The 26,520-nt window shown below is 34.2% G+C and overlaps 1 protein-coding gene across 1 annotated transcript in view; it reads left to right on the top strand.

Moving 5' to 3' along the window:
* Positions 1-26,520, top strand: part of LOC120632183 — an 80,090-nt gene that overhangs the window by 5,672 nt on the left and 47,898 nt on the right. The window contains exons 3-12 of the mRNA XM_039901990.1: positions 2,377-2,460; positions 2,924-3,156; positions 4,107-4,324; positions 9,813-9,824; positions 11,318-11,326; positions 13,174-13,223; positions 14,024-14,253; positions 16,383-16,599; positions 19,537-19,632; positions 25,057-25,176. Of these exons, the coding sequence (XP_039757924.1) occupies positions 2,377-2,460; positions 2,924-3,156; positions 4,107-4,324; positions 9,813-9,824; positions 11,318-11,326; positions 13,174-13,223; positions 14,024-14,253; positions 16,383-16,599; positions 19,537-19,632; positions 25,057-25,176 (1,269 nt within the window). The remainder of the gene's footprint in view (positions 1-2,376; positions 2,461-2,923; positions 3,157-4,106; positions 4,325-9,812; positions 9,825-11,317; positions 11,327-13,173; positions 13,224-14,023; positions 14,254-16,382; positions 16,600-19,536; positions 19,633-25,056; positions 25,177-26,520) is intronic.

Raw genomic sequence — 26,520 nt, 5'->3', positions numbered from 1 at the left:
TTATATTAGGCCTACTTGAAATTAACGAATTTTGAATTTGAATTCGAAGCGTGTGGTTGCCGGTTTCATTACATGGCGCTTAACACCTTTGCCACAAGATAATGAACACAAATTGGCAGTTTGTAGGACGCGTTCCTCGCATATCCTGCGAAGTGTTGCTCTGTTTAAAGGCTTTTAGTGGTTTTCCTTTTAATATCAGGCTGGCTTACCATCTTTGCCAGTTAATTATAACGTAAAAAAAAATTATGCAAACCATGTGCAAAGCACACGGCTTAGATAATTAATTGTAAAAAGATATGTGTAAAAAGTCAACAGATAGATAATGGATTGATAGTAAATAGTTATATTAGTAGTAAGTAGGTAATTAACAGGAAATATATAGATTCCTACTATAAAGCTTCCATATTTTTAAATGCCAAATAAATATCGAGGTACGGGAAATCAGTTACTTTGTTAATGCGAAGTTAAGTACAAACCGACACTTTCGCATTTTTATATTAGAAGGGATTGATTTACATAAAAATAAATGATATCAAACCTTCGTCACTGTTTGAATTAAGTATCAGTTTTTTATATATGCGTGAAATCAAATAATACGGTCATTTAAGTAAATAACGTTAATCCGTTAACGTTTATCGAGTATATTAGAATTTCAAAATGTTGTGAAATACTTCAATAGCGAAGAGATTTAAAATTTTGATATGACGCAACGTGTTCGTCAAAGACAAAACCCTGACTTTATCGTCTTGGAGTCATTTGCGACTTGTGATTATACCGCAATCATTTTCATAGTCTGAACCGCTTAAGTAGCCAAAGCATTCTACGCGTGATAGTAGATAGGATATAATAACTCCCTGGCGCAATGATAAGCACTGTGGCCTTATAAGAGGGGAAGGGGCAATTTTCTCTGGTCTGGGGGCTGGATTTGGCCGCGGCTAGTTACGTCAGAGATACACTTCCCAATTTTCAGAAATGAATAGTTAATTGCGATAACAGTTTGAAGATAACATAGTTGAGAATTTTCGTATGTAGGTAGATAACTTTGAAGTTTGGATAAAGGCGCCATAAAAGTAATTTAACAAATAAATAATCATTGATTGATTGGCTGATTGGAAAGAATGATTTTATTTCTAACTAGCGGTTATGAGCGTCAAATTAAACAACATAGTACTTTTAACAACTATAAAACCGCAGTGCTAAAATCTATTTATATCTCTACCTTCATCATTCATTATACCAAATTTCATCAAAATCCGTTTAACCATTTTAGACCAGTTGAATGTACCGGTGATATAAAGAGCTCGACTTCACTTTCGGGGGGCTGTGTTCAAATACCAGCACGCATCTCTAATTTTTCTAAGTAATGTGCTATTTAAGGAATTAAAATATCACTTTCTTCAACGGTGAAGGAAAACATCATAAGGAAATCTGCATGCCTGAGAGTTCTCGATAATAGTCTCAAAGGTATGTGGAGTTCAACCCGCACTGGGCCAACGTGGTGGACTACGGCCTTAACCCCTTCTCATTGTGACAGGAGACCCGTGCTCTGTAGAAGGCCTGTGATGGTTAGATATGATGATGATGATGATTTCAGAATGGGTATAGGTAGTAACACTATTGCGCTTAAAATACATCTTATATATAAAATTCTCGTGTCGCGGTGTTGGTAGTTCTCATGAAATTTTAGGTGCATATTCGGTATGTCTGAGAATCCGACAACAACTATTTTTCATCCCCCTATATATGGTCAGCTAGTATTATATAAAAAAATATCACAAAGATTCTATAGGTCCACTTCTGGAGGAAAATCTTTTATAGGAAGTACCAAAAACCAAATTCAAATTCAATTCAAAATTTCTTTATTCATGTAGGCCTATCACAGGCACTTATGAAGCGTTCATACATAATTGTTTACATAATTGTAACGGGATGGTGATAACTTCGTTCGCCAACTTAAATCTAAAGCTACGAGGGTTCCAAACGCGCCCTGGTCTAAGAAGAGCCCACAACAAACTTAGCCGGGTAAATTTATTTTTTTGTTATCACCATCTTCCAGTAAATTTAAATTAAGCTATGAAGCTAGAGCAATTCACACCCAAGCTTTTTTATCGTTTAAATAATCCTTAATGTTATAATAGGATTTTTCTGTAAGCTTACGTTTTATATAAACTTTGAACTTATTGAGAACCATAGTCCTGGGCCGCTTGTTTCCAGCGGCTCGTTTTATGTCGCCTGTTCACTTGGAGGAGATCCAACACTGCGTTTAAGGGTGTGACAAATTACTGTGATAATTTTCTGAATTTATTCTGAATTCATGTTGAAGAATTTATTTTTTGAAAGTAGATTACAGCTTTGGTTTTAAATATTTTGTTACAGCTAAAGACTTTTGGATTTTGAGAACAGATTATACAAGCTTCGCGATTGCTTTCGCATGCGAAGATAATGGTTCAACAAGAAATGGTATGTATATTTCTAGATATATCAATCGTTAATTAGAATCACTATAAGTTGGCATCGAATCGACCGTACCCTTTTTGATACAGACTTGAGGAGGAATATTGCGACGATGATCATTACAATACCCCGAATAAAATAATATCATTTTATATGTCAGGAAATAAATGTTTAGGTTTTAATCTTTAATTTACAAAAAAACGTTATTAAAATACTTAATCTGCTACTAAAGATTATTGCAATAACAATCGACAATGAGTAAACAACTTATGTGTGGATTCCGTTGTCCCATTTATAGAGAAAACCGTTCTTCTTAACCGGACAAGTCTACTCAATCCAAGTATACAAAAGGGGTTAAATTATTGAAAGACAAAAAACCTTAACTCTGTCACCAGCTTAGTTATTGACTAAGGTAAGTTCGCAATTATTTCATTTGGCCTTTCAATTTACAAAAAAAAATTCTTTACAGTTACAATATGGCAGTTGGGAAGAGAAACGTACTTTCCCACAGGCATGATAGAAGCTTTGATGAACCAATCTTTGTTCAATTCGTTTGGCATCACAAGAGACCACCTCACGCCTGTAGACCATTCGGAGACTGCATGCAAGACTCTGCCCGAAATCCCACCAGGACAGAATGTCATATTACCCGGTCAATGTGATGAGAATATCGCTGTGGTTCAGAACTTCAACGTTTCCGGGGTAAGTCCAAAAATCTACTTCGTTCTAGATTGTTGTTTATTTCAGGGACTTTCCTTGGTTCCCTATTGAACTGTTATCGTAACATTTATAAATACAGTTGATAAAGTAAAAAATGTCATTGCTTGCATTCAAAGTTGTCATGCACTTAACAAATTGAAGTTGTCCGCAACACTGAATAAAAAAGCTTGGGTGTGAATTGCTCTAGCTTCATAGCTTAATATAAATTTACTGGAAGATGGTGATAACAAAAAAATAAATTTACCCGGCTAAGTTTGTTGTGGGCTCTTCTTAGACCAGGGCGCGTTTGGAACCCTCGTAGCTTTAGATTTAAGTTGGCGAACGAAGTTATCACCATCCCGTTACAATTATGTAAACAAATATGTATGAACGCTTCATAAGTGCCTGTGATAGGCCTACATGAATAAAGAAATTTTGAATTTTAATTTGAATTTTGATCTTCACCCGCTCGAGAAGAGAATAGAAGAGAATGAATACGGAGAGAAATAAATGATTTAATATATTATGAGACTAAAATTAAAATTTAATGATGTAAGTTTGTTGTTTAAATAAAATAAAGGAAAATCTAGCCCGGCGAAGCGGGCTGTATACGCTAGTAGTAAATAGATCTCCAAATGGCCTATCGAATTTGGTAAACTTAACTGAACCAGGACATCCTTAAAGGTCTTATTAACGAAAGTGCAACAAAGCTCCACTGCCCCAATTACAGCCTGAGTGAAACATCTATACCTTAGGTTAGGGGCACATGACGGAACATTGCAAGAACTAACCTAGGATGCCCTGCGAAGTTGTTTGACGTTTTTGTAAACTATTAGGTACTATCAGGTGGAGCATGTCCGTCAATAACATTGCAAAAAAACCCTCCACGATGCGGCTCCAGTTGCAGAACTATAGTTAAAGGCTTACTCAGCAATTTGTTTAAATTTTTGCAGTTCATGGGAGAATGGTTCGGAATATCAAGTTACTTCTCTGCAAACCAGCTGGGCGAATGCGGTCGAGCCAAATACACACTAACTGACAGTGGCGTCGTCGTTGAGAATAGCCAAGTGGCCAATCAAATGCTAGAAGTAATAAAGGGCAGAGCCGTTGTCAGTTCCACAGACAACAGTGCTAAGCTCCTGGTGACACTAGAGATAAGACCTGGAAGTGAGTAAATAAATTTTAATAACGCTTTTAAATGTAAACGTATTTTGCATAGCGTTTAAGACTTTTTTATTAAAAACTAGCAATTAAACTTTTTTAAAATGAATATTCATAACAAAGTACGAATAGTTCTAGCCAGTATTAACCTTTAATTAAGTAACAATTTAGATTCGCACCTAACACTGTAGAAATATACATAACACTAAAGTAGCGGCACGCTTTGATGACCGTCCTAAATTATAGTGAACTTATAAGAAGAAGAGAAATATCAAGTTGAAATTAAAATCAAATGTTATTAGAATTAATAATTTAAGATTTTTAGGCCCGAACAGCTTGTAACTTTAGCACTTTTTCTGAGGTCAGGTTCTACCGCGCAGAAGCTGGTAAGAAACTCAGCAGTTGTGTACAATTTAACAAATAATTCAATTTTTTTAAGATGAAAACGGAGCCAACAGCTTCGAAGCAACCTTAGTATTAAGAAATTCATCAAATATAAACTAACCTCGATGTCTTCAATTATGTATTTCAATACATTGTTTAAATTGACGTGTTGCTTAATTTAAAATTACCTTCGAGATGATCCATACGAATATTATAAATCTGAAAATGTGTTTCTTTGTCACCTATGTTCGGTTATAATTTTTTGGCCGGTTTTTATAAAATTTTGAGGAAATAAAATTATATATGGAAATGGATATAAAATTCTGATTAAGGAAAAGAATCCGGGAAATAGTCAAGCTTGATTAAGGAAATGCCTTTCGTTAACCACGCACTTCTTTACAGCTATGCCGTTTATAATATATAAATAAATATAAATATACTACGACAATACACACATCGCCATCTAGTTCCAAAGTAAGCGTAGCTTGTGTTATGGATACTAAGATAATTTTTTATGAATAACAAGCTGTAATCATTGCTGCAATCGTATTGAAACGCTGCTCGATTCAAATCAGCACTTGATAAATATCTTGTTCTGCGTCGCAAATTATCTATTTGTTGACCTCTGTTGTTCGCTCGACGATTCTGCATTGCCAACCGAGCTGTTTCACGGGCTGCTTCACTTTGCTCTCGTGATTGAGAAGCACGAAGTCGAGCCATACTATCGCGGCGCTGTTCACGTGCAATTTCTTGTTCTTCTTCAGTCCTTTCATTTGCAGTATTTCGTATTCTTCTTGCATCACGGCTTTGTCGGGAAAGATTCGATCGTCTTGGTCGCGGCATTATTAATTAAACTTCACTTCACCTAAAAACTTAAATTTTTAACCATACCGAGTTTTATAGTTCACTTCACTGTTTATACGAATGGGCAATTGGGCAATAATGTTAATTATTTATTTAATAGAAATAGTTATATTATTGATTTCTTACAAATATCAAATAGTCATCCATACGTCATTACATAGCTGTCATTATACGTCAATTTTGTTATTCCAAGTCTGATTCTTTTTTGTTATACCACGTTTTATAGTGACTGACGTTACATGTCAAGTCACACGGGAATGATGTCGAACGGGATAAAAAGTATCCTATGTCCTTCTCCTGGCTCTAAACTACCTCCCTGCCAATTTTCAGCTAAATCGGTTCAGCCGTTCTTGAGTTATAAGTGAAGTAACTAACACGACTTTCTTTTATATATATAGATATACATAAACACTTATAATATATATAATATAAACACCCAGACACTGAAAAACGCTCATGTTCATCGCACTAACATTTTCCAGTTGTGGGAATCGAACCCAAGACCTAGACACAGAAAGCAGGGTCGCTGTCCACTGCCCAATCGGCGTTCAATTAAATAAATAAATAAATTGTGGCATAAGAATAGCTGGATATGATCATAGGGCAATTTCCAAGCAATTTTTAAAATACTTATAGAAACGCGGACAAAGTTGCGGGCAAAAGCTAGTGCTATGATATTTATATATAATAGTATTAAATAGCATAACGCTACTTTAAGTTTAGTAAGTCTTGTTCATTAAAAAACAATCAAAGTATGAATTATTAATTATTGTGATAGTATAACAAGATAGGCAACATCCAGTCCATAGATAATATACAAACTTGAAACCAACTTGTTTGGATTTGTTCGTGTGCTCATGAATATTGTAAAAAAGCTCAACGTACGGGTTTGACATTTATAAAAATGTGTTGCAATCGAGCATCTGTAAACGGAAAAGCTACGGCCTACTGCTGAAGGTGAATCAACATATCATCATCACAGCAAGGAAATGGGCATGAAATATATTTTCCACGGGGAAAGTGCAAAATGTTTACCTTCTCACACAGTTTAATCCACTCTTCGAGCATGTGTGCGTGGAAATAATATCCAAATTGTATATGAGTAAAATTATTAATCAGCGGTACATTTCAGGATACCCTATAGATCTTTATCTGATGAAAATGGAACAAGTTCTAAGCCGTATACCGTTTCCAACAAGTAAAGTATTTTCCATGACGATTAATAAATGACCCTGAGGTAAAAAAAATATATTTACTTTTTAGAACCTCCGCCTTTTTTGAAGATTTGATAGATTAAATTTCTGTTTCCCATGTCATGTCCCAGCTGTAGACCCACAGCCATACTTGGGCAGGTGGATAAGTAAATTTTATCCTTTTCGAGTGGATATAATCGGGGCAAAAAATGTTTGTCTCCTGCCTTCGACGTGCTGGTCTCCTCGCAAAAGGAGAGGGGTTGTTAGGGATTACACTTTGTACATTGAATTTGACTTCTTTAAGTTCTGTAGGCTTTACCGATTATTGTCACATGTTAGTCTTAATAAAATAATTAAGAGTTTAAGAAAAATAGAACTATACTTGTAACAATTTAATGGTCCATAGCATGCAGGCACTTGTAGTGGTCAACTTGAAATAAGTAAATCTTCACACAGTATTCAAGGTAATTTGACCAATTAAATTAAATTCACCAGTCCATATTTCCAATTGTTGGCATCCGTTTTAAAAATGTCCGGCATTCCAAAAACGTTTTAATTTTTTACTTATGTTGTTTTTTTTTTTTTGTAAGGTTTTTCTCTTATTTTGCGTTGCTCACACCCGATAATTAATTTTCACGAATGGCTAAAAAATCATTAGCACCCCAAATGCGTTTCCTTCAATTAACAAAAAGGTTGCCTAATCCCTCTAATATTGCAATAAAAAATCAACAATTAATATCAAAACTAGCAAGAAGGTGGGCACAGCAAAAAAAAATAACAAAGGAAGGTCAGGCCAAGGTTAATGTACGTTAACAAGAGATGAATTTGCAATTATAATTAATGCCAATTTGACAGGTGAAAAAAGGAACCAAGACAAAAAACAACTGAAAAAAAACTGTCATTTGCCAAAGACAAGAACCGTATTTTAGATAAAGCCGCACCTACATTTATAAAATTGCAGCCCGACCTCACTCTAGACGGGTACAAATACTATGTTCTCGTAAAGTAGTGCTTGTATAGACAAGGAACTGTAGTTGCAATGTAGTGCAACAAGTTTCTGGCGGGTTACAGTTATTTCTCTGGTTTATAATAGAGGTCATTGCTCTGGTTATAGCTTAGAATAATAAAACAAAACTACTTGTAAACTACGCTTCAATTTCAATAACCAACAGAATTGATCAGACTGATGAATAACGTGTAAGCCAACATATGTTCTTCTCTGTTAAAAAGTCGATTTGGGCGGTTGTTTAAGTAGGAATGCATGTTGTCGATGCTATCTCAATGCCTGTATTTATTGTGTCCTTAATGTCAGTTAACATGTAGTTCAATAAGAAATACTAACAACAGTTGAAACTTCAATTCCTTAAAAGAATCCATAAGGTAGTAACCGAAGGCGTGACGCTTAAAAAAAAAATCTCATAATGCGAAATCTTTTTCGAGGCGAACCACTTGTAATAATACCGTTTAAAAAAATTATCTAGTTCACAATCTTATTACTATGCAGTTTATGATTTTGTTTTTTTTTTAATATTTTACAATGTAGGAAAGGTTTTTGGTAAATATGGGATCCTCTCAAATCCCGCTGTTATAGGTAGGGCAAAATTATAAACTTACTAGCTGTTGCCCGCGACTTCGTCTGCGTTAGTTTTTGTTTTTTGGACATTAAATTTAGGTGTAGTTGTACTGAAATTTTTAAGTTGTGTATTCTTTTATAATAAAAAATCTATTCGCGTAAACAATATCTGAATACAATAACTGTCTGACCAGTCTCAGCTCCTCCTATCACTTAAAAAAAATAGTAATTGTTATAGGACGAATCGAAGTCGCATTGTTAGTTGATTTATATGCTAAAGGTTAACGAAGAACATTTCTATCATTTTGTATATAGTCCCAGTGTAAAACCGTCAAATTTTGTCATCACCTCTCCCAAAGGAACTGAGCTTAATTTCGGGATAAAAAGTATCCAATATTGCTTCTATTACCTCTAAAAATAAGTTTCCAAAGTTTCATGATGATTTGTTCAGTAGTTTTTGCATAAAAGCGTAACAAACAAACTTACATTCACATTTATAATATTAAAGTAGGGATAGGGAATATTATAAGGAGGTTAGTTTAAATTGGCCGGTGCAATATATAGGCACACGACGCTTAACACCTACGCCTCAGGAAGATGGACACATGTCACTACTAAGGACATGTTCCGACATGTCCTGTGCCCTGGGTTACTCTGTTTATGGTCGATGATTTTCCACTTACCATCAGGTTTTGTTTGTGCCGTAAATTAAACCTACAAATTTGTATGTGGTGTGGATGACGTGAATTCTCCCTATATATATATTAAAAAAAAATTAAACAAAAGTGTACGTTCTGAATTCTGTGAGGGGTATGAACTTTGCTACACTACCCTTTACTAAAAAGAAAATTTAAACGGTTGACTAGCAAGGCATTATATGATTTTGATATAACACGATGTCACTATGAAATTATATACCACTAGCTGATACCCTCGACTTCTTTCGCTTGGATCAAGGTTTTTATTCCCGCGCGCTTGTTCAATTTTTTAATCTTATCACGGGAACTAATAGAGATTGGTATAGAAAGAACATGTCCTTTTCCATAGCATAGGTGACATGCATACCGAATTTCAAAGCTGCCTGCCCGCGGCTTTTCTCGTAAACAATTCAATTTTCAATTTTCCCACGGGAAGTACTTAACGAATCGGTATAAAAGGTAGCCTATGTTAATTTCCATGTCAAAGGCTACATGCATGCTAAATTTCATCAAAATCCGTTCAGCCGTTTTTGTGTGATTGAGTAACAAACATCCACCTTAACATTTATAATATACTCGTTAGTAGGATGACTAGTTTAATTACTTTGGGTCAGACAATAGTGTTGACAAGACAATAGTAGATTTTAATCAAATGATACTTCCACTTCTTATGACTGAGATTTATTAAAATTTGCCAATATTTTAGATTGAAACATTAATATCAGAAGATAAATATATACATAAAACGTTATATTCTTTGGTGCACACGTATAAAAATCAAAAGAGGCCCAAGAAGTAGTTTTATGGGTAGGTCTTTAGGCACCTCGCGCACTACTCGGGATGTCTTAGTTTGACGTTGATGCGACTGTGTTGCGCGCTACCTTTTTATGTAATATGCTCATTCAGAATGTTCAAACACATTTTTCATAGATTTAATTAAAACCTGAATTAAAAAAATGACTATATTTTTGATATACGAGTATAATGTAAATCTTCAGCCTTAAGTTTCTGTTATTAAAATTGCGTATTTTTTAACCAATAATGAAAGCACCATCATCTTAGCTGAGCTCTTAGCCTATGTCCCATTGCTTGGAACGTGTTATCTTATCTTTCATAAAGTCTTAAGGATTATGAGCTTAGCTCCTATGCGGGTTGTTTGGCTCTTTTTCTTTCATTTTAATCATAAAGACTAAGAAAGCTGAACGGGCATTATAGATTTTCATACCTAAAATAAGGATTTATTATTTCGAAACCATAAAACAAATACTTCACTTTAGGAGTGTAAGCTTCCTGAAAGCATTGCGATCATCACGTCACTGCTGCCATCCGACGATAAGCGTCCCAAGGCGTGATATTAACCGCGTAGTTCGCGAGCTTCCTTAGATTCTTTATGCAAATACTGAACCAATAAAAGCTAAAACAAAAACCTACTTATTTTCGCGCGCCATTAAAAATAATATTAGTATCCAAATGTTACATGCAAATTGTATGTTAAATAGTAGGTTTTTAAATGCTTGTCGTTTGGTGATAAATGAGTAAATAGTTCTTATTTTTTTCTAGCCACTTAGCGGCTATCATAATAGCAACAAGTTTTACATAAGTAGATAGCTATTATTCTTGATGTTGTTGCGATAAAATAGAGATAAAAAAAATATATATAAACATCTATGTCCACCCAAATAAATAAAATTGCTATGTCTGTCTTTGACATTCTACATCTATTATATAATTTCATGTTATTATTTTTAGTTACCTTAATATCTACATCAATTTAGCTACAATTCAAAAAAATAGCGATTATTTGGACTATCGCATTAACAAGTATACGTTTTTAAGTTTTTGTTTTTCTATCCGATTTTTTAACTGCTGAATCGTAGCCTTTTTTTAGTCCGTTGCCGATAACTTTCATAGGACAAGTTCTTCATAAGGACTGTTTTAAGCTAATTTTTTATGAGAAAATGGAAAAAAAGCGGGAACAGAAAGTCGCAAAAAGCTTCTAGTATGTAACAAAGTGTGTAGTGTAAAAGTATTTTTTGCTCGTTCATTTGGTATCTTTTATATCTTTGACTAATTATAATTTTAAAGACTACAACTACACCCGTGTCTGGCAGTCCGTATAAACTTAAGTCCGCGATTGATTTATGTACGTATCTTTAATAATGTTAACCAGAAGAAACATAAAAATAGTCTGTACGTTCGTGTGTAATGGATAAACTAATCATCTACTCAACCGATTAAAAAAATGCCTAACAGAGTATACATTCTCAGCAAGTAACATACCATCATTTTAGTAATAATAAGTCCTTCAGTAAGTATTTGTAAAAATAAAACAATCTTTACTGTACCTACTACTACAAAAATATTTGTCTTTTGTCAAAGTAGGAAGGAGCCACAAATTATTAAATATATTAGAAATAAATACTACGACAATACACACATCGCCATCTAGCCCCAAAGTAAGCGTAGCTGGTGTTATGGGTACTAAGATAGCTGATGAATATTTTTTTATGAATATAATACACATAAATACTTATAATATACAGATAAACACCCTTCCATTGAGCATACAACGATCCAAATCACTGGCGATATTTAAAAGAGCAGTTAAGGCTTATTATATTGTTAACAACTATTAATAGCATGTATATACTTACTCATTTATTGTATGTTAAAGTATTTAAATATGTAAGTGTTGTTATTATATATATTAGTTTATTTTTATATTTATTTATAAATTATATTATTTACTTTTTATCTATTTGTGTACACTAGTTTATGTATTCGCATGTATGTATTTTAATATTTGTTTTTGTTATATTTTATAGATGTTAATGCTTTGGTAGACAAATAAAGAGTTTAATAAATAAACACCCAGACACTGAAAAACATTGATGTTCATCACACAAACATTTTCCGATTGTGGGAATGGAACCTAAGACCTTGGACTCAGAATGCACTGCGCCACTCTGCCGTCATTATAACCTAGAAATTAAAGCCCGAGAGAGGATAGATGGTAGTAGAAGGCCGAAATCCGAACAGTTTTTTTTTTTTATTTGAAAGCACGAAAAACTTTACAACTTCGCCTCGGGTTTATCGACACCGGGCGGCATATTGAAGGGAGTATTCCTTGAATGTCCTGCGAAGTCTTAGTCTGTTATTATAAAATGCCAAAAAATCTTCGCGTACCAAATAAATTCCATCTTTCCTATTTTTTAATTCGGTTACTACCTCCCAAAACTAAGTAAGCTACTGTGGCGTAGAACTTAAATAATAAATAAATTAGTATTTAATGTTCTTTTTATAGGTCTATATAAATAATTATGTCTATGCGTATACTTGCATAATATATGATAATACTATACAGTCGGTGACGTTTAAATGTCTAGTTTTGCACTTTAGTGTCCATTATAAATAATCAAATTTATTGGTGAGGACAAAAATAAAATAATAAAAAATATTTATCGGCAAAACCTACCTATATCTTTTTTTTTTGTTCTTAAATTAAATATTATGGTGGCTTTCGTTTTAATTTGAACAAACAGATTTTCACCATCACCTAATCTTACAAAAATAGTATAATATATTAAGTCTGAGCTAAGAACGATTCAAAACAGTATGACTTAAGCCTACTTAATTACAAGAAAATACTTCTGAATTCTTGAATACAATTCATCGAAATTTTATACTTCCGTACAAGCTCCTATTACCTACCATTTTTCAGTTTTCCCTAAGGTATCTGGATTCATTTTAATTTTCCTCTAAACTATGGGCGAGACACGTTTAGAATTGTAACTAAAAGAAACAAAAGTTTGCAATTTTTTGCGTGAAGCAAAAAGGATAACATCAATCAATAATAATGAGCAATAATTTAATTTGTTGAACGCAAACTAAAACGTCCATGTTTACATTTATTACTAGTTTTATAAAGAAAATAACAGGTATTTGTTACATGTTGCTTAAAGCAATAAGTTGGTCTAATGTCCTCTCCCAACGGAAGGGTTTGTACATAATGACCGCGTTGGCGTGATGTGAGAAGACGGTGCTTCCTAAATGAATCAAGATAATAAAAAATAATAATACTTATGATAATTTTTGTTACAGTTTTCGTCGACTCTCCGCTCTACGTACTAGCAACTGACTATGACAGTTACGCGATCTCTTATAACTGCAACAATCTGCCTAATAATCAAAAACAAGGTAAGTTTACAGGTATTATTCTCTAGAATATTGGATTTCTTGTTGCGGCACAAAATTAATATGTACGACTATAATATACATAAATTGGCAGAGTGACCAAAACAACCTGCGTAATATATGAGACCGGAAATATATTTATAGTAAAATGCCACGCGACCCCGGTAGAGTCTAATGCCCGTTTTTACTAAACCTAGGAATTGCTTTAATCGTATGCCTAATGATTTAGGCGATGTTTATAGAAAAAAACGTTTCACCACACTGCAAACATTTAGCGACGAGTTTCTTTTCTTTACATATTTTAATTTAGGTATGCCAGAAGTTTTGGAGGTCTTTATTACCATATCTTTACTTTGTTCAGTCTACTATCTAATGTTTTCTTACACCAGATCAAATCAAAAATGTTGTATTCAAAAAGGCCTATATATTTAGAAGGAAAAGTTTATACGTATTTTTTCGTTTATTTCACCAAAAAACGCTCCACCAACTCTTAGGTGATAACTATAAGTGAAAGTTAAGTTAGTCAAAATGGGCATAAGTAGCATTTTTTTTTAATTCACTGCTACTTGGCCCTTGGCACACTAAATCGCTTGGTGGATGTCTTTGTCGATAGGGTGGTAAAGAGCCGAAAGCCGACCACCAGACCAGAGAAAATTAGAAATTATTAATCTCCAAATTTTCCTAGTCGAAGCTAGAACCCGGTACCTTCATCATATACCACAACGCTTATCAGTGCGCCAGGGAGGTCTACACTCCTCAATGACGCCTAAATACGATGATGATAAAAAGTATTATATTTTCAGTAAACGCCTGGATCCTAAGCAGAACACGTCAATTGACAAATGAAGCGCAAATTGCGGTTGATGAAGTAATAAATCGCGAACCCGATTTGAACAAGCGTTTTTTTATCGTTGATAACCAGACCGATGAGAGTTGCTTCTATTATCCTGAGCCAGCACCAAAAACGCCGGTCATCTTTCGTGGACAATGCGATGTTAACATACCAGTAATGAAGAATTTTAATGCTACTGCGGTAAGTCCTGTGACATCTTCATCATCTTGGCTTATTTGTGGGTCTTCTCCAAACGAAAAACAGGCTGGTTGGGGTTAAATAAATAAATAAAAAGCCTTTTTATTCTCACATCTCTTAAAATACTTACAAATGTTGTTATTTAGTTAGTACACAATTATATACTTAAATCTATATTGTTAGTTTGGTTAGTCAGTCATTTTTATTATGCTTATGTTAGGAAATATGAGCCCCTTCCCGGGTAAAGGCCTTCCCCAACCTTTTCAATGTTTCTCTTTCCTTGCCTTGCGTCATCCAATCGTTCGCTGTAGCTTGTTTGATGTCATGTCTGGTTGGGATTACGAGCCTGGAAACAAAGCCTCATCATCCGGGACATGTTCTTGCCCTTGGCCAGCTATGCTGCCCTGGTATAACTTATTTTAGCCATTTATATGGACTAAGACCCGCCATCTTATTTCTGCCGGCAAGCAGCATTGCTGTGTTCTGGTCTACAGGGCGTGTTGGTCAGTGTAATTTGAAGCACATGAAGCTTAACATCTACGCCTCAGGTTGACGGGAACTGGGCGGATAATAAGGTGCCCTTGGCTAGCTATGCTGCCCTGGTAAAACTAATTTTAGCCATTTATATGGACTAAGGCCCGCCATATTATTTCTGCCGGCAAGCAGCATTGCTGTGTTCTGGTCTACAGGGCGTGTTGGTCAGTGTAATTTCACGCACATGGGCTGCAATTTGTAGGACGTGTTTTCTATATATAGGCTACGGCTTACTCCTTACCATCAGGTGAGCCTATGAAAATAATGCTTAATTGCTAAACTCCATAAAAAAACAAAACAACTCCTCTTACAAGTCTGTAAGGTATAATGTACATTTTCTTCAACCTCTCAAACTGACTGTTGACTTTACAATGCTTAAAAATTATCCATTGTAAAGCCAACGTCTCCTGAGGATGCTCCGGTGTCGGGGCGAAACGTGCGTAGAGAGTACATTACCGAAGATCTATTTGGTGTGGAGTACAAAGATTGAAGAAATTGTAAATTACACCATACAGACTCTCCTGCTATTCGCGGAGTTTTGTAAATTAAACTTTGTTTAATGGAATTCCGCAAAGTTACGCCTGATTCTATCCAATATCAAGTTTTACGAAAATCCGAAAAATTAGTGAGGCGACATTGCAATTTAGCTGATAGTCTTTTTTTGAACAACGATTCTTAAGACATTAAACTTTTTATTGCAAAATAAACTAAAGGTAGGTACTAGGATATAATACACGGAAGGTATTTCCGATTTTTTTTTAATTCTTATAAACTTAACAAAACATAATAATTTAAAATCAAAAATAAATTTTAATTGCTAATTAATGCAGACATACAATATGCATACACTGCAGACATTTGGCGACGAGTTTCTTTTCTTTACATATTTTAATTTAGGTATGCCAGAAGTTTTGGAGGTCTTTATTACCAAATCTTTACTATGTTCAGTCTACTTTACGACCTGATGTTTTATTACATCAAATCAAATAAAAAATGTATTTATTCAAAAAGGCCTATCGAAGGAAAAAGTTTATAAGTATTTTTTTGTTTTTTGTGAGGTGATGGTGATAACTATGTTCATTAACATAAAACTATCAATATGTAAATACTTCAATAAATGATAGTTATTCTTCATGATAGAATATTTCAAGTGTGAACAACACGCAAACGAAAAAAAACATATACCAACTAGTACTGGGGAAGCAAAGAGAAGGTAATTTACTTATGACAACCCTATTGAAGATAAAAGACCGACACAAGCATAGTACCTACGCTACGCGACGCGTACCTAATAAAGTGACAAGTCACTCGATTTTAATTTTACATGTGATGTTAGAGCTGTATCTGATTCCTTTTAGTAAAAACTATGGCAGTGGTTTACTCAATAAAACTATTTTCTAATAAAGATTTCGGTTTCTCAGATTAATTTCAGAGACAGTAAATAATGTACCTCTAAAGCCTGTGAAGTTATATATCGATTTACATTAACACGTTGTTTATATATATATATATATATATATATGTATATATAATATTAGTATGTAATATAAGCCAGGAGTTAAATTAAAATAATTGAATTTGTTTGTTTTGTTATTCAGTACATGGGTCTCTGGCACAACATTCAGTCCTACCCTTCGATATCTCAAGCAGGCAGTTGTAATAACGCACGCTACACGCTGAAAGATGGATTTGTCGACGTTTTCAACACTCAAGTCGTGGGTGAACAACTCTTAAGCATCAACGGCGTGGCCAGGGTGGCTTCTGCCGATGGAAGTGCCAAGCTCACAGTCAACTTTCCCATAGCTGGTACAGACTGTAAGTATTGCTCAGAAATATCGATTGAGAAAAAACTTTTTTTTTACTTGCTAGCTTTGCACCTACCACCCAAAGAACGCAAGTTGCAATTCCCATAAAAAAAAAATTGTTTGATTTTTTAGCGGTTCCATTGAATCTTTAAAAAAAAGATTAAATAAAAAAAACCTAAATCAATCAAGCCATATTGGAGATCTTACGACAGTGCATACAGGGTACGCACAGGGTATGCACTAAGCCAGCAGAATATACAAAATTATATAAATTTCCAGTAATAAAAATCTAAAGGATAGACATTGTAAGAGTTATAGATACCCTTACGTTTATATAAATCATACTAGAGATTATCTTTATTTTATATCATCTGCATAACCTCTGCATACCCTGTATGCACGTCACTGCTTACGAAAAATAAGAAAAGATTTTATTCCTGATAGATCATGAGATGATACTCAACATTAGGTGTAATAGTCTGCATGTTAAAACAAATATAAGGTGTCAGCTTCGCGTTTTTAGTACTCCTATTCTCAAATATAATTAAAAGTATAATATTCAATCTGTGTAGCACAAAGTATTACTCAAAAGCTTCTAGCTCAGTATCGTTCTACATGCAAAACATACAAACAAATAACAGAACCAAATAACATGCAACGACTACAATTAGAAAGACAACAAGGAGGTCTCCTTAGAAGAGGCTTGTTCGTAGCTCTTCGCTTTCTGGACTTTAAAACCTCAACACGCTGCAGTAAAATAATAACGCATTAATTAAAAAACAACAACATTTGACACTTTGCTATTTATTATTCAGCTTTAACACGTAGTTGCGACGTTTGAATATGAATTCAGAATATAAATTATTCAGTATCAAAAGAAGAGATACAATCATAAACAAAAAAATTGGTAGACCAAGAAGCAATAATTTATAAAATCCCTACCTACCTACCTTTTATTTAAGTCTATGGTGAAAAAATTCTACTCTGTTGCCCGAAAAGAGACTGACTTTTTTGTTTCAGTTATAGTAAAAAATAAATTAATAATAAATATACTATGAAAATACACACATCGCCATCTGGCCCCAAATTAAGCGTAACTTGTATTATGGGTACTAAGATGAGTGATGAATATTTAATTTATAACTTACATATAAACACCCAGACAACATTTATGTTCATCGCACAAACATTTTCCAGTTGTAGGAATCGAACCCATACATAAAATAGTAAACATGTCGCTTTAACAAATGGAGTCTATGGTGAAAATATTCTACTCCGTTGCAAGAAGAGAGACTGTGAGCATTCTTGTCTCAGTTATATTAAACAAACATGGCTCTTTAACCAGCTAGATACATGTTTTTAATAGTAGGATACGTTATTTAATTGTAGATACCAAATGTTTCGCCTAACAACAACGGATTTGTAAAAATTTCCAATAATAATTTTGCTGATACACAACACCTCTGACCTTATAACTTTGCTAAAGTAGATAGTAGTTTATCATAAAACAAAATTTAGAATAACAAAAAAATTGTAGACAGTTATTTGTTTATCTAAAACATTTGTTATCATAAATTCGTTTATATCATAAAGAAATATAACTTTTGAACTTGCGATTAGAATGTTTGCTTAGAAATGAATAGATAGTAATAAGATGTCTAATTAAGTTTAGTTTTGCACTGATAACTTTTAATATGATGATAAAATAAAAATTAGGTTTGTTGCGAAAATTGCGTCAGTTAAATTTTAAAGTTGGTAATACACATTAAATGTACATAGGTACATACTTTAAAGTATGCAATTTACGTTAGGGTGCAAAGAAGTGCAAATGTAATGTAAAACTAATTTATTACTCAAAAATTCAAAATAAAACTATAACAAATTGTTTGACTGCAAATTGTTTATGCATTTTTACGCCCGGGTGAACCGCGATTGATGTGAGTGAATCCAGGTCACCTCCAATAGATTTGAGGATCGTTGCTGACAGCGCGATTTGCTGAGGTTAGAATGTTATGTGTGTAACACCTCCCCTCGTAGAGAAGCGACTATTGCGGGACTTGTCTAAGACGGTCACTGGAAGGCATCCAGGCTTGGCAGGGTGCCGGGATTGTATAGGCATGTTATTTTTGGGTGCCCACAAATATGATTTCAGCTTTCTTTGGCCACATTTTGTAGTCGTGGTTGGCTGTACCCTAGATAACTTGTAGGAGACAACATTGTTCTTGTCAGTAAGATGTCGTCATTTACCGACAAAGACACAAAACAAGTGGCGCAGGACCCTGGAATTTGGAACGCTGTACAAAAGATAGTAGACCTCAATCGGTCGATACCGACGATAATATGAGTTACCTAGAAACGGCTATTTGAGGGGATCGCTCACTTTTGTTTTCAGAAAGCTTAGGTATAAGAAAAATAATTACGATCTACTGTTCTAAACTACATAGAATTTTGACATTGGAAAAACATCAAAATTCTATGCCTACTTGAACAATGTTTAGACTTTGACTTAGAACATTAAGTATGTAGAACTTTAAGGCTTTCCTCCTGAAAGTTTTCCTCCCGATGTTTTCCTTCGCTGTGAGAGCTAATAACGTTTAGTTGCTTAAAACGGAATAGCTAAAGGTGCTCGTCGAGGTTCGAACTGGGCCTCTCAAAAGTGTAGCCGATATCCTGACCACCAACAAACTTTTCATTTACCGCGATTTGGCATTCCGGTACGGTGTCGCGTACAAACCGGTTAGGGGGATGAGTTTAATATGACTGCCATACTACCTAACAGGACCATCTTAGACTGCATCATCTCTTGCCAATTTAAACACGGTACGGAGTTTGCTAGAAGCAAGAGGTTTGGAATCGGTTTGCAGACTTCTCAGTTTCATGGTCTATATGAATGCATTTTATGGTTTAATGATATAATAATATTGTGTATATTTTTGTTTTTTCACAGCAGTTTCTACGGCAAATTACTGGGTTCTGGACACTGATTACGAATCATACGCCTTGGTGTACAGCTGCGTGAATATTGATGATGAAATACAACAAGGTATGTTTTGATATTAGGTACATGTACAATATATGTTGTTTTGACGGACGATTGGCTCAGTTTGCAGCGACCCTGCTTTCTGAGCCCGATGCCGCAGCATGAGCCGCAGTGGGTCCGATTCCCACTACTGGAAATTGTTTGTGTGATGAGCATGAATGTTTTTCAGTGTCTGGGTGTGTATATGTATATTCTAAGTATTAATGTATATAATTCATAAATATATTCATCAGGCATCTTAGTACCAAATACCCATAACACAAGCTACGCTTACTTTGGGGCTAGATGGCGATGTGTGTATTGTCGTAGTATATTTATTTATTTATTCATAAAAAAATAAAAAAAAATAAAAATTTGGCAGACTGTAGACACTTTCCCCATGTCACATTCCCATCAAAAAAACTAAAGAGGCAAGAAAAAATATTCTATTATTTACTAATAACAGTTCAGTAGTTTCGGAGCCTATTCGGTACAAACAAACAAACAAAAAAATATTTTCTCTTTATAATATCATTAGATAATATCTTATAGTTTACATAAATTATCAAATAGTATAATGATTACGATGCTAATAGTATCACTGTTTCTATGGCACGTCTCAGAAACTGTTATCGAAAATAACATTACCACGATTTATTTTACGGCCTAACATTATTTAGCTTTTATGTCTGCATATATAGATTAGGTATATAATTATAATATTTCGAATTCATCTGTCAAGGTATTATTATGTGACAAACAGCTGCTATTTAATATTGCAACGCATACAAATAGGATATATTTATAAAATAGTGAATCTATTTATTATCGGATCTCTTTAATTACATAGATACCACCGAAAAACATAATTTTGTCATTAAGAACTGGAATTTTTGATTTGAATATGTGTATAACAAAGGCCACTACTCAATTCACTACGCCTTGGATAGGCAGTTAGGATTTCATGTGCAACAGAAATATATGGGTGTTACTGAACTTAATTTCTAGACTTTAAGAGTAGCAGAGCTTTTTGGAGTTTACTCCTTAAGAATCGATTTTCATATATAAGGCGCCCGGTATGAGAAAAATGTGAGGAGTAAAATCTACTGATGAATGACCTCGTTACGTTTTCGCTTTGCGACGTTGCATGCCCGGCAACGGTGATGCGCAAACATGCAACGTCGCTTTCGTTTAATTAACTTATTTTTCCTATTTAAGTTACCACGTAAACCGAATATTATCTAGGTAAAGAAACAAACACATAAATATATGGGACAGAGTGAGATAGAAAACATTATACATTATTTTTCCTATTCTTGTTACCATGGAAAATAAATAATAAACATTACATTTATCCTAATAGTTCTGATAATCTACATCCACTTCAATCTCCCGTAGGCTACTTTTAAGAAGTTACACTTCCGCCGTGTGTGAATAAATTGCACAGGATTTTTAATTTACCCTTTCATATTGTATTAATCTTTATTCAGCTAAATAAACTCTTATTGTGTATGTTTCGACAATCGTACTTAAAGTAAACTCCAGTCGTGCGTCGGAGCTGACACACACTTTTTTGTGACGGAGCTCGTCCCGAGAAGTACTACCGCCGTTCTTATTTCTTCGGCCAAACGCCACTGCAGTGTTCCGTAACTACAGGCACGTAAGGCTTCAAAACCTACGCCTCAGGTTTAATGACACAGCATTTTAGCCGCATTTTGCAGGGCGTGTTCTTAGCAATCTTTGCGATGTATTTATCAACTTAGATGAGCCATCTGTCCCTAAAGGTTATTTTTTTGGACTATTAAATATGTATTCTTGGAACTTTTTGGGCGACCTTCCTGGCGCAGCGGTGAGTGCTATGAATTTAAGTAGGCGGTTCCGGGTACAATTCCCGGGCGGGGAATAAATTAAATTTTGGGAATTTATAATTTCTGAATTTTCTCTGGAGTGGCTTTTGCAGTGGCTAGTTACTACCTACCGCCAACCACGTGGCGCTAAGCGATTCAGTGTTCCGGTGCGATGTCGCGTAGAAACCATTTAACAGGTTAGCCCGCTACCATCTTAGAGTGCATCATCAGTTACCACCAGTTAAGAATGCAGTCAAGGGCTAACTTGTAGTGGAATTTAAAAACAAAATTTTCGTAAGCTAAACTAACATATCTTACTAGCTGTGGTCCGCGTTTGACGTTTATTATTGTTTTCAACGAATTCCGTGGAAACCATTTGTTTTCCTGGGATAAAAAGTAGCATATGTTTCTCTCCGTCCATTCAACTAAATCTATGCCAAAACAAGCATACAAACATACGCACTTTCGAATCGATAATATTATTTAGGTATATAATAGCTTATTTGCAGTGTAAATGCAAGTAAAAGTTCTATTTCTGTAGAAATTGTAGTTATGTTTTGTTATACCTGTTTTTTCATTGCAATTATTTAAAAAAATATATATACTTGATTTTAATATAAAAAAATCTTATTGCCAGCACGTACGTATATTTATTTGTTGAAATAGATACCAGACGTTTTTATTCTCCCATTAATAATTTATTGATCTAAAGTTGTATACGAAAACTGTACAAATAAATTAAGGTTTATTCTACTTTTCGATTTATTTATAAAGTATACGTTATATACAAAATGTTAATTTTAACGACAATATCGATACTCTAATTTCACAATATTTTTTTTTCTCATTCGGAAATTTCATTGCTATTGTTTTTCCCAATTCCTACCAAACGCTCATGCCAAATCTAGATCATTATGGTGTGATATTTCCAAATTTGTATGGTTGATGGAATTATTAATTTTTAATCGAACTAACCTACCATAACTTTTCTGCAAATCAAACTGGACTTTTGCATTAATTATCGATTGGATGAATTACTAGATTTGCATTGTGAATGCGCTAATCTGAGAAACTTTTAGTCTACCTTGAAATATTATTAGATTTGTATGTTATTGAGGTAGGTAGTTCCGTGGTTTATTTTCGTACTTTTTTAAATTTTACAAATAGTTTCTTCATTAATTTCCAAGTCCATTATTAGAAGTAATTTCCATAAAGAAAAATAATATAGGACGGAAAAAAATATAATTGTCGGTATTGGGAACGTTTTTAGATAAAATAAAAACCTTTAATTCTAAGTATTTTAATAACAAAAAACAACTGACAATATTGGTGACGAGCTTGTTTTCATATGACATTTAGGGAGTAACTTGGCCGGATTTTAATACTCAGTTATGTCTCTCGGTATCTCTTTTTTTTTTGTTTTATCCCATGATTTTAATAAATAACCAACAATAACCACTATCTTATTGAAGTCATACTTCTTTTGGCGCGTTAGGGAAAAATGGTGGTAGTAAATTTTACAATGCGCGCGCACACCGTCAAAAAAACCAACACCATGAAGTTAGCTATAGTCAACATTTTAGTTTTGCTAAAAAAGGTTTGACAGTTGACTTTCAATAATTCAAACAATACCTTTTTCCTATTGTTAGTGTCGTTTTCTCTACAAACGTAGAACTTATTCTACGTGTTTTCCAAAACTTCTTGTTTTTCAAAATTTCGGGTTAACTTTGTTATTTTCTCTATAAAGATTTTTTTTACCGTATAAAGCTAAGTTTTAGTCAGAAATATGATATAGATTGTTAATACTATAAGTTCCTTCAACCTTTAGCAGCACTGCCGTTTGCCGTATTTCCGCTTAAGGTGCCGACCTTAAGCGGAAATACGGCATATTCTGCACCTTTCCACGCGGCCTTACAATAAAACGCTAAGGTTATATTTTTAGTTGCCTATAACTTTTATTGTAATACATAAAAAATAAAAAAATAAAAATTCATTAAATGTAATAATTACTACACGTATAATATATTCGTTTCAAGAAATCAGCAACATTAATATTTATATGATAACATTAATATTCAGTTAGGAGCTTGTGAGCTAGAATATGTGTCGCTAATTTTATTATAATATAATAACTTGACATTGGCTATTTACATAAAATTACTTAAGATCTCTTAACATAAAACTGAATTTTCGGCATTGACTTTTGAATTTGAACTCGCATTTGAATTTTGAACATTGAAACAAGTTATTAAATACGTTGTTAATTTATTTTGTAAATAAGGATAAGTCGATGTCTGTGACTTACACTGTAATACCTTTTTCTCTAATGCTTTCTCATCAGAGAAGCATTTACAACTGTGTAAAGGATAACTATAAGTTTTTTTTTTTAATATTTATTTATTTTGGCGCCTTTATAAGATTGCTGATCGATACTTGGTTTTTTTTTTTTAATTTTACCTTAATTTTTATCAAACAGTTATATAAGCATAGATAGAACTTTACGAATGGATAAATAAATCAATATTAGTTTATTAACTAAATTTTTTCGTAAGACTTGAAACTAAAATAAAATAGTGGTAATATGATGCAAATTTTTTCGTTTGCATGGTCTAAAAATATACAAATATGTTGTTGAGGGAGTTTCACTTCACTCCGCTCCCGGCAGCATGCATAACTAATTTCCTACAATTGTTTCAACATTTTAAGTTTGGTATGCAAATCGCTCCGTGAACCGATAGACGTTTAGGCATCAATATGGTGGAATAGCGCACCCCGCATAAGTAAACGCAGTGTGGGACCCCAGCCAGGTGAACAGACAAATTCGAAAGAGTCGCTGGGAGGCGGCCCAGGACCGGGGATTTTGGAACTCCAGAGAGTATCCAGCATTAAATAATAAACAAATATTCTACGGTAATACACACATCGCCACCTAGCCCCAAAGTAAGCGTAGCTTGTATTATGGGTACTAAGATGGTGAATTATGAATAACTAGCGTACCAAGCCCGCTTCGCCGGACTAGATTTTGCTTTATTTTATTTAAACAATAAACTTACATCATTAAATTTTTATATTTAAGTCTCATAATATATTAAATCATTTATTTCTTTGCGTATTCATTCTCTTCTATTCTCTTCTCGAGCAAGTGAAGATAATTATCTACACCCATGTACACCCAACAATAGAATATCATCATAGTAAATAAAAGCTGTATTTGACAGTTCAAAAATAGGAGTGCTCCGATCGTCACCAAACTTTACAGGATTACTCGCTAGGTCAATCCGGAGATTCCCTGAAAGTTTTATTGAAATCGGTCCAGCCGTTTCGGAGCCTATACGGAACATATCCACACACTTTCTCTTTTATATAAATATAGATAGATAGATAGATATACATAAATACTTAGAATATACATATAAACACCCAGACACTGAAAAACATTCATGCTCGTCACACAAACATTTTCCAGTAGTGGGAATCGAACCCACGGCCTTGGGCTCAGAAAGCAGGGTCGCTGCAAACTGCGCCAATCGGCCGTCGAATTGCACGTCAATAGATTAAGTGATAATGATTATGAGGATAATTCAAAGATTTTCTTTTTCAGTTACGAGTTGGAAGCTAAGTCGGACTAAAGAGTTATCTGCTGAAGGTTCTACAGCTATAAACGCCATTATACAGAGTATTCGAGTTCTTGATCAACGTTATTTTGAGGACAATGACCAGAGTAGGAAGGGATGCTTCTATTTCCCCAATGCACAGCCAGGAGTCCCCGTCGTTTTCCCAGGGCAATGCAGCGACACGGACGTCCAAGTTGTGGGAAGCTTTAACGTTATGGGAGTAAGTGCATTTGATAGCATTTGCAACAACGATCTGTTTGACTAACAACATGTTTTAAACTGGATTAATTTCGGATCTTTATTAAAAAATAAATAGGTAGAGAAAGTGATCTCCTTGGTTTTAAGTTCGCTAGAGGCTGGTTGATTGGACTAGTCTTTGCTGGTGAAGTGCCCCAAAGTCTCGTGGTTACCTTTTTCTACATATCACGGGTTCGATCTTCAGGACACGCTAAATGTTGTATTGAGACTCCACGTGGCTCGCCATTAATGTATTTAATTTCTTTAATAAGAAACGCTCATAACTCTTAAAAGTTCCCCCGAAAAGGAAGCCGAAGTCTTACCACTAGGGATTTCACAATATTTAATTAAGACTATTTTAATGATAAATTTTATTACAGTTTGAAGGAATGTGGAATGAAATTCAGGCTTATCCCAAAGAACAGCAGCCAGGTCAGTGCGTGTCACACGCATTCGCAGCAATCGCTACTGGCTTCAATCTCACCACCACAAGTGTCGAAGACCAATTCCTCGGGTCCACTAACAACATTGTCACTCGTACCACAAATGATGGAACCGCCAAATTTACTATTACTGTGAGAGGCGTAAATGGAGGTATGTTTAAAGATATTTTTTTTTGTAATAATAGACGGATCAAGCAAATGGATGGCATCGCCTATAAACAGAGCAACACTTCACCTGTGCCTGTATTTAAAACGGCAACCACGCCCTTCAGACCACAGACGTACTTACAAGAAACCAAACAGCTTTCACGTTGGTCTATCAAAAAAAACAAGAGGGATTTAACTCCTACAGTAGTCTTACTGCTTTTGCCATGATAAACCCCAAATAAACACAAACATACATTGCGTAACTAGATATTACATGAGGCGAAATCTTCTCAGTGGAATCTGCCTTCCGAACCGGTGGTAGAGTCACTACAAACAGACTGACTTGACGTTTCAAAAGTGCTTATTAAATAGGCCTACTTGAAATAAATGAATGTTGAATTTTGAATTTGAATTAAAAAAAAAAAAAACTGGTTTAAAAAACATAAGAGAGCTTTAAGTAAATCTTGCAAGAAAAATAATTGAAACTTGTTTAACAGGAATACATAAAGTACCTAATACAGATATCATTATTTAATAAAGCTTTTACGTCATAATCATGGCATGACATGTTTGTGACATATAATGCAAATATAAATCATAAAAAAATATAGGCATACTTTTTTG

The sequence above is a fragment of the Pararge aegeria genome, chromosome 19, assembly GCF_905163445.1.
Source record: "Pararge aegeria chromosome 19, ilParAegt1.1, whole genome shotgun sequence".
In the NCBI taxonomy this organism is placed as follows: Eukaryota; Metazoa; Arthropoda; class Insecta; order Lepidoptera; family Nymphalidae; genus Pararge; species Pararge aegeria.
The sequence above is the reverse complement of the archived record's forward strand: the minus strand, read 5'-3'. Positions and strand labels throughout refer to the sequence as shown.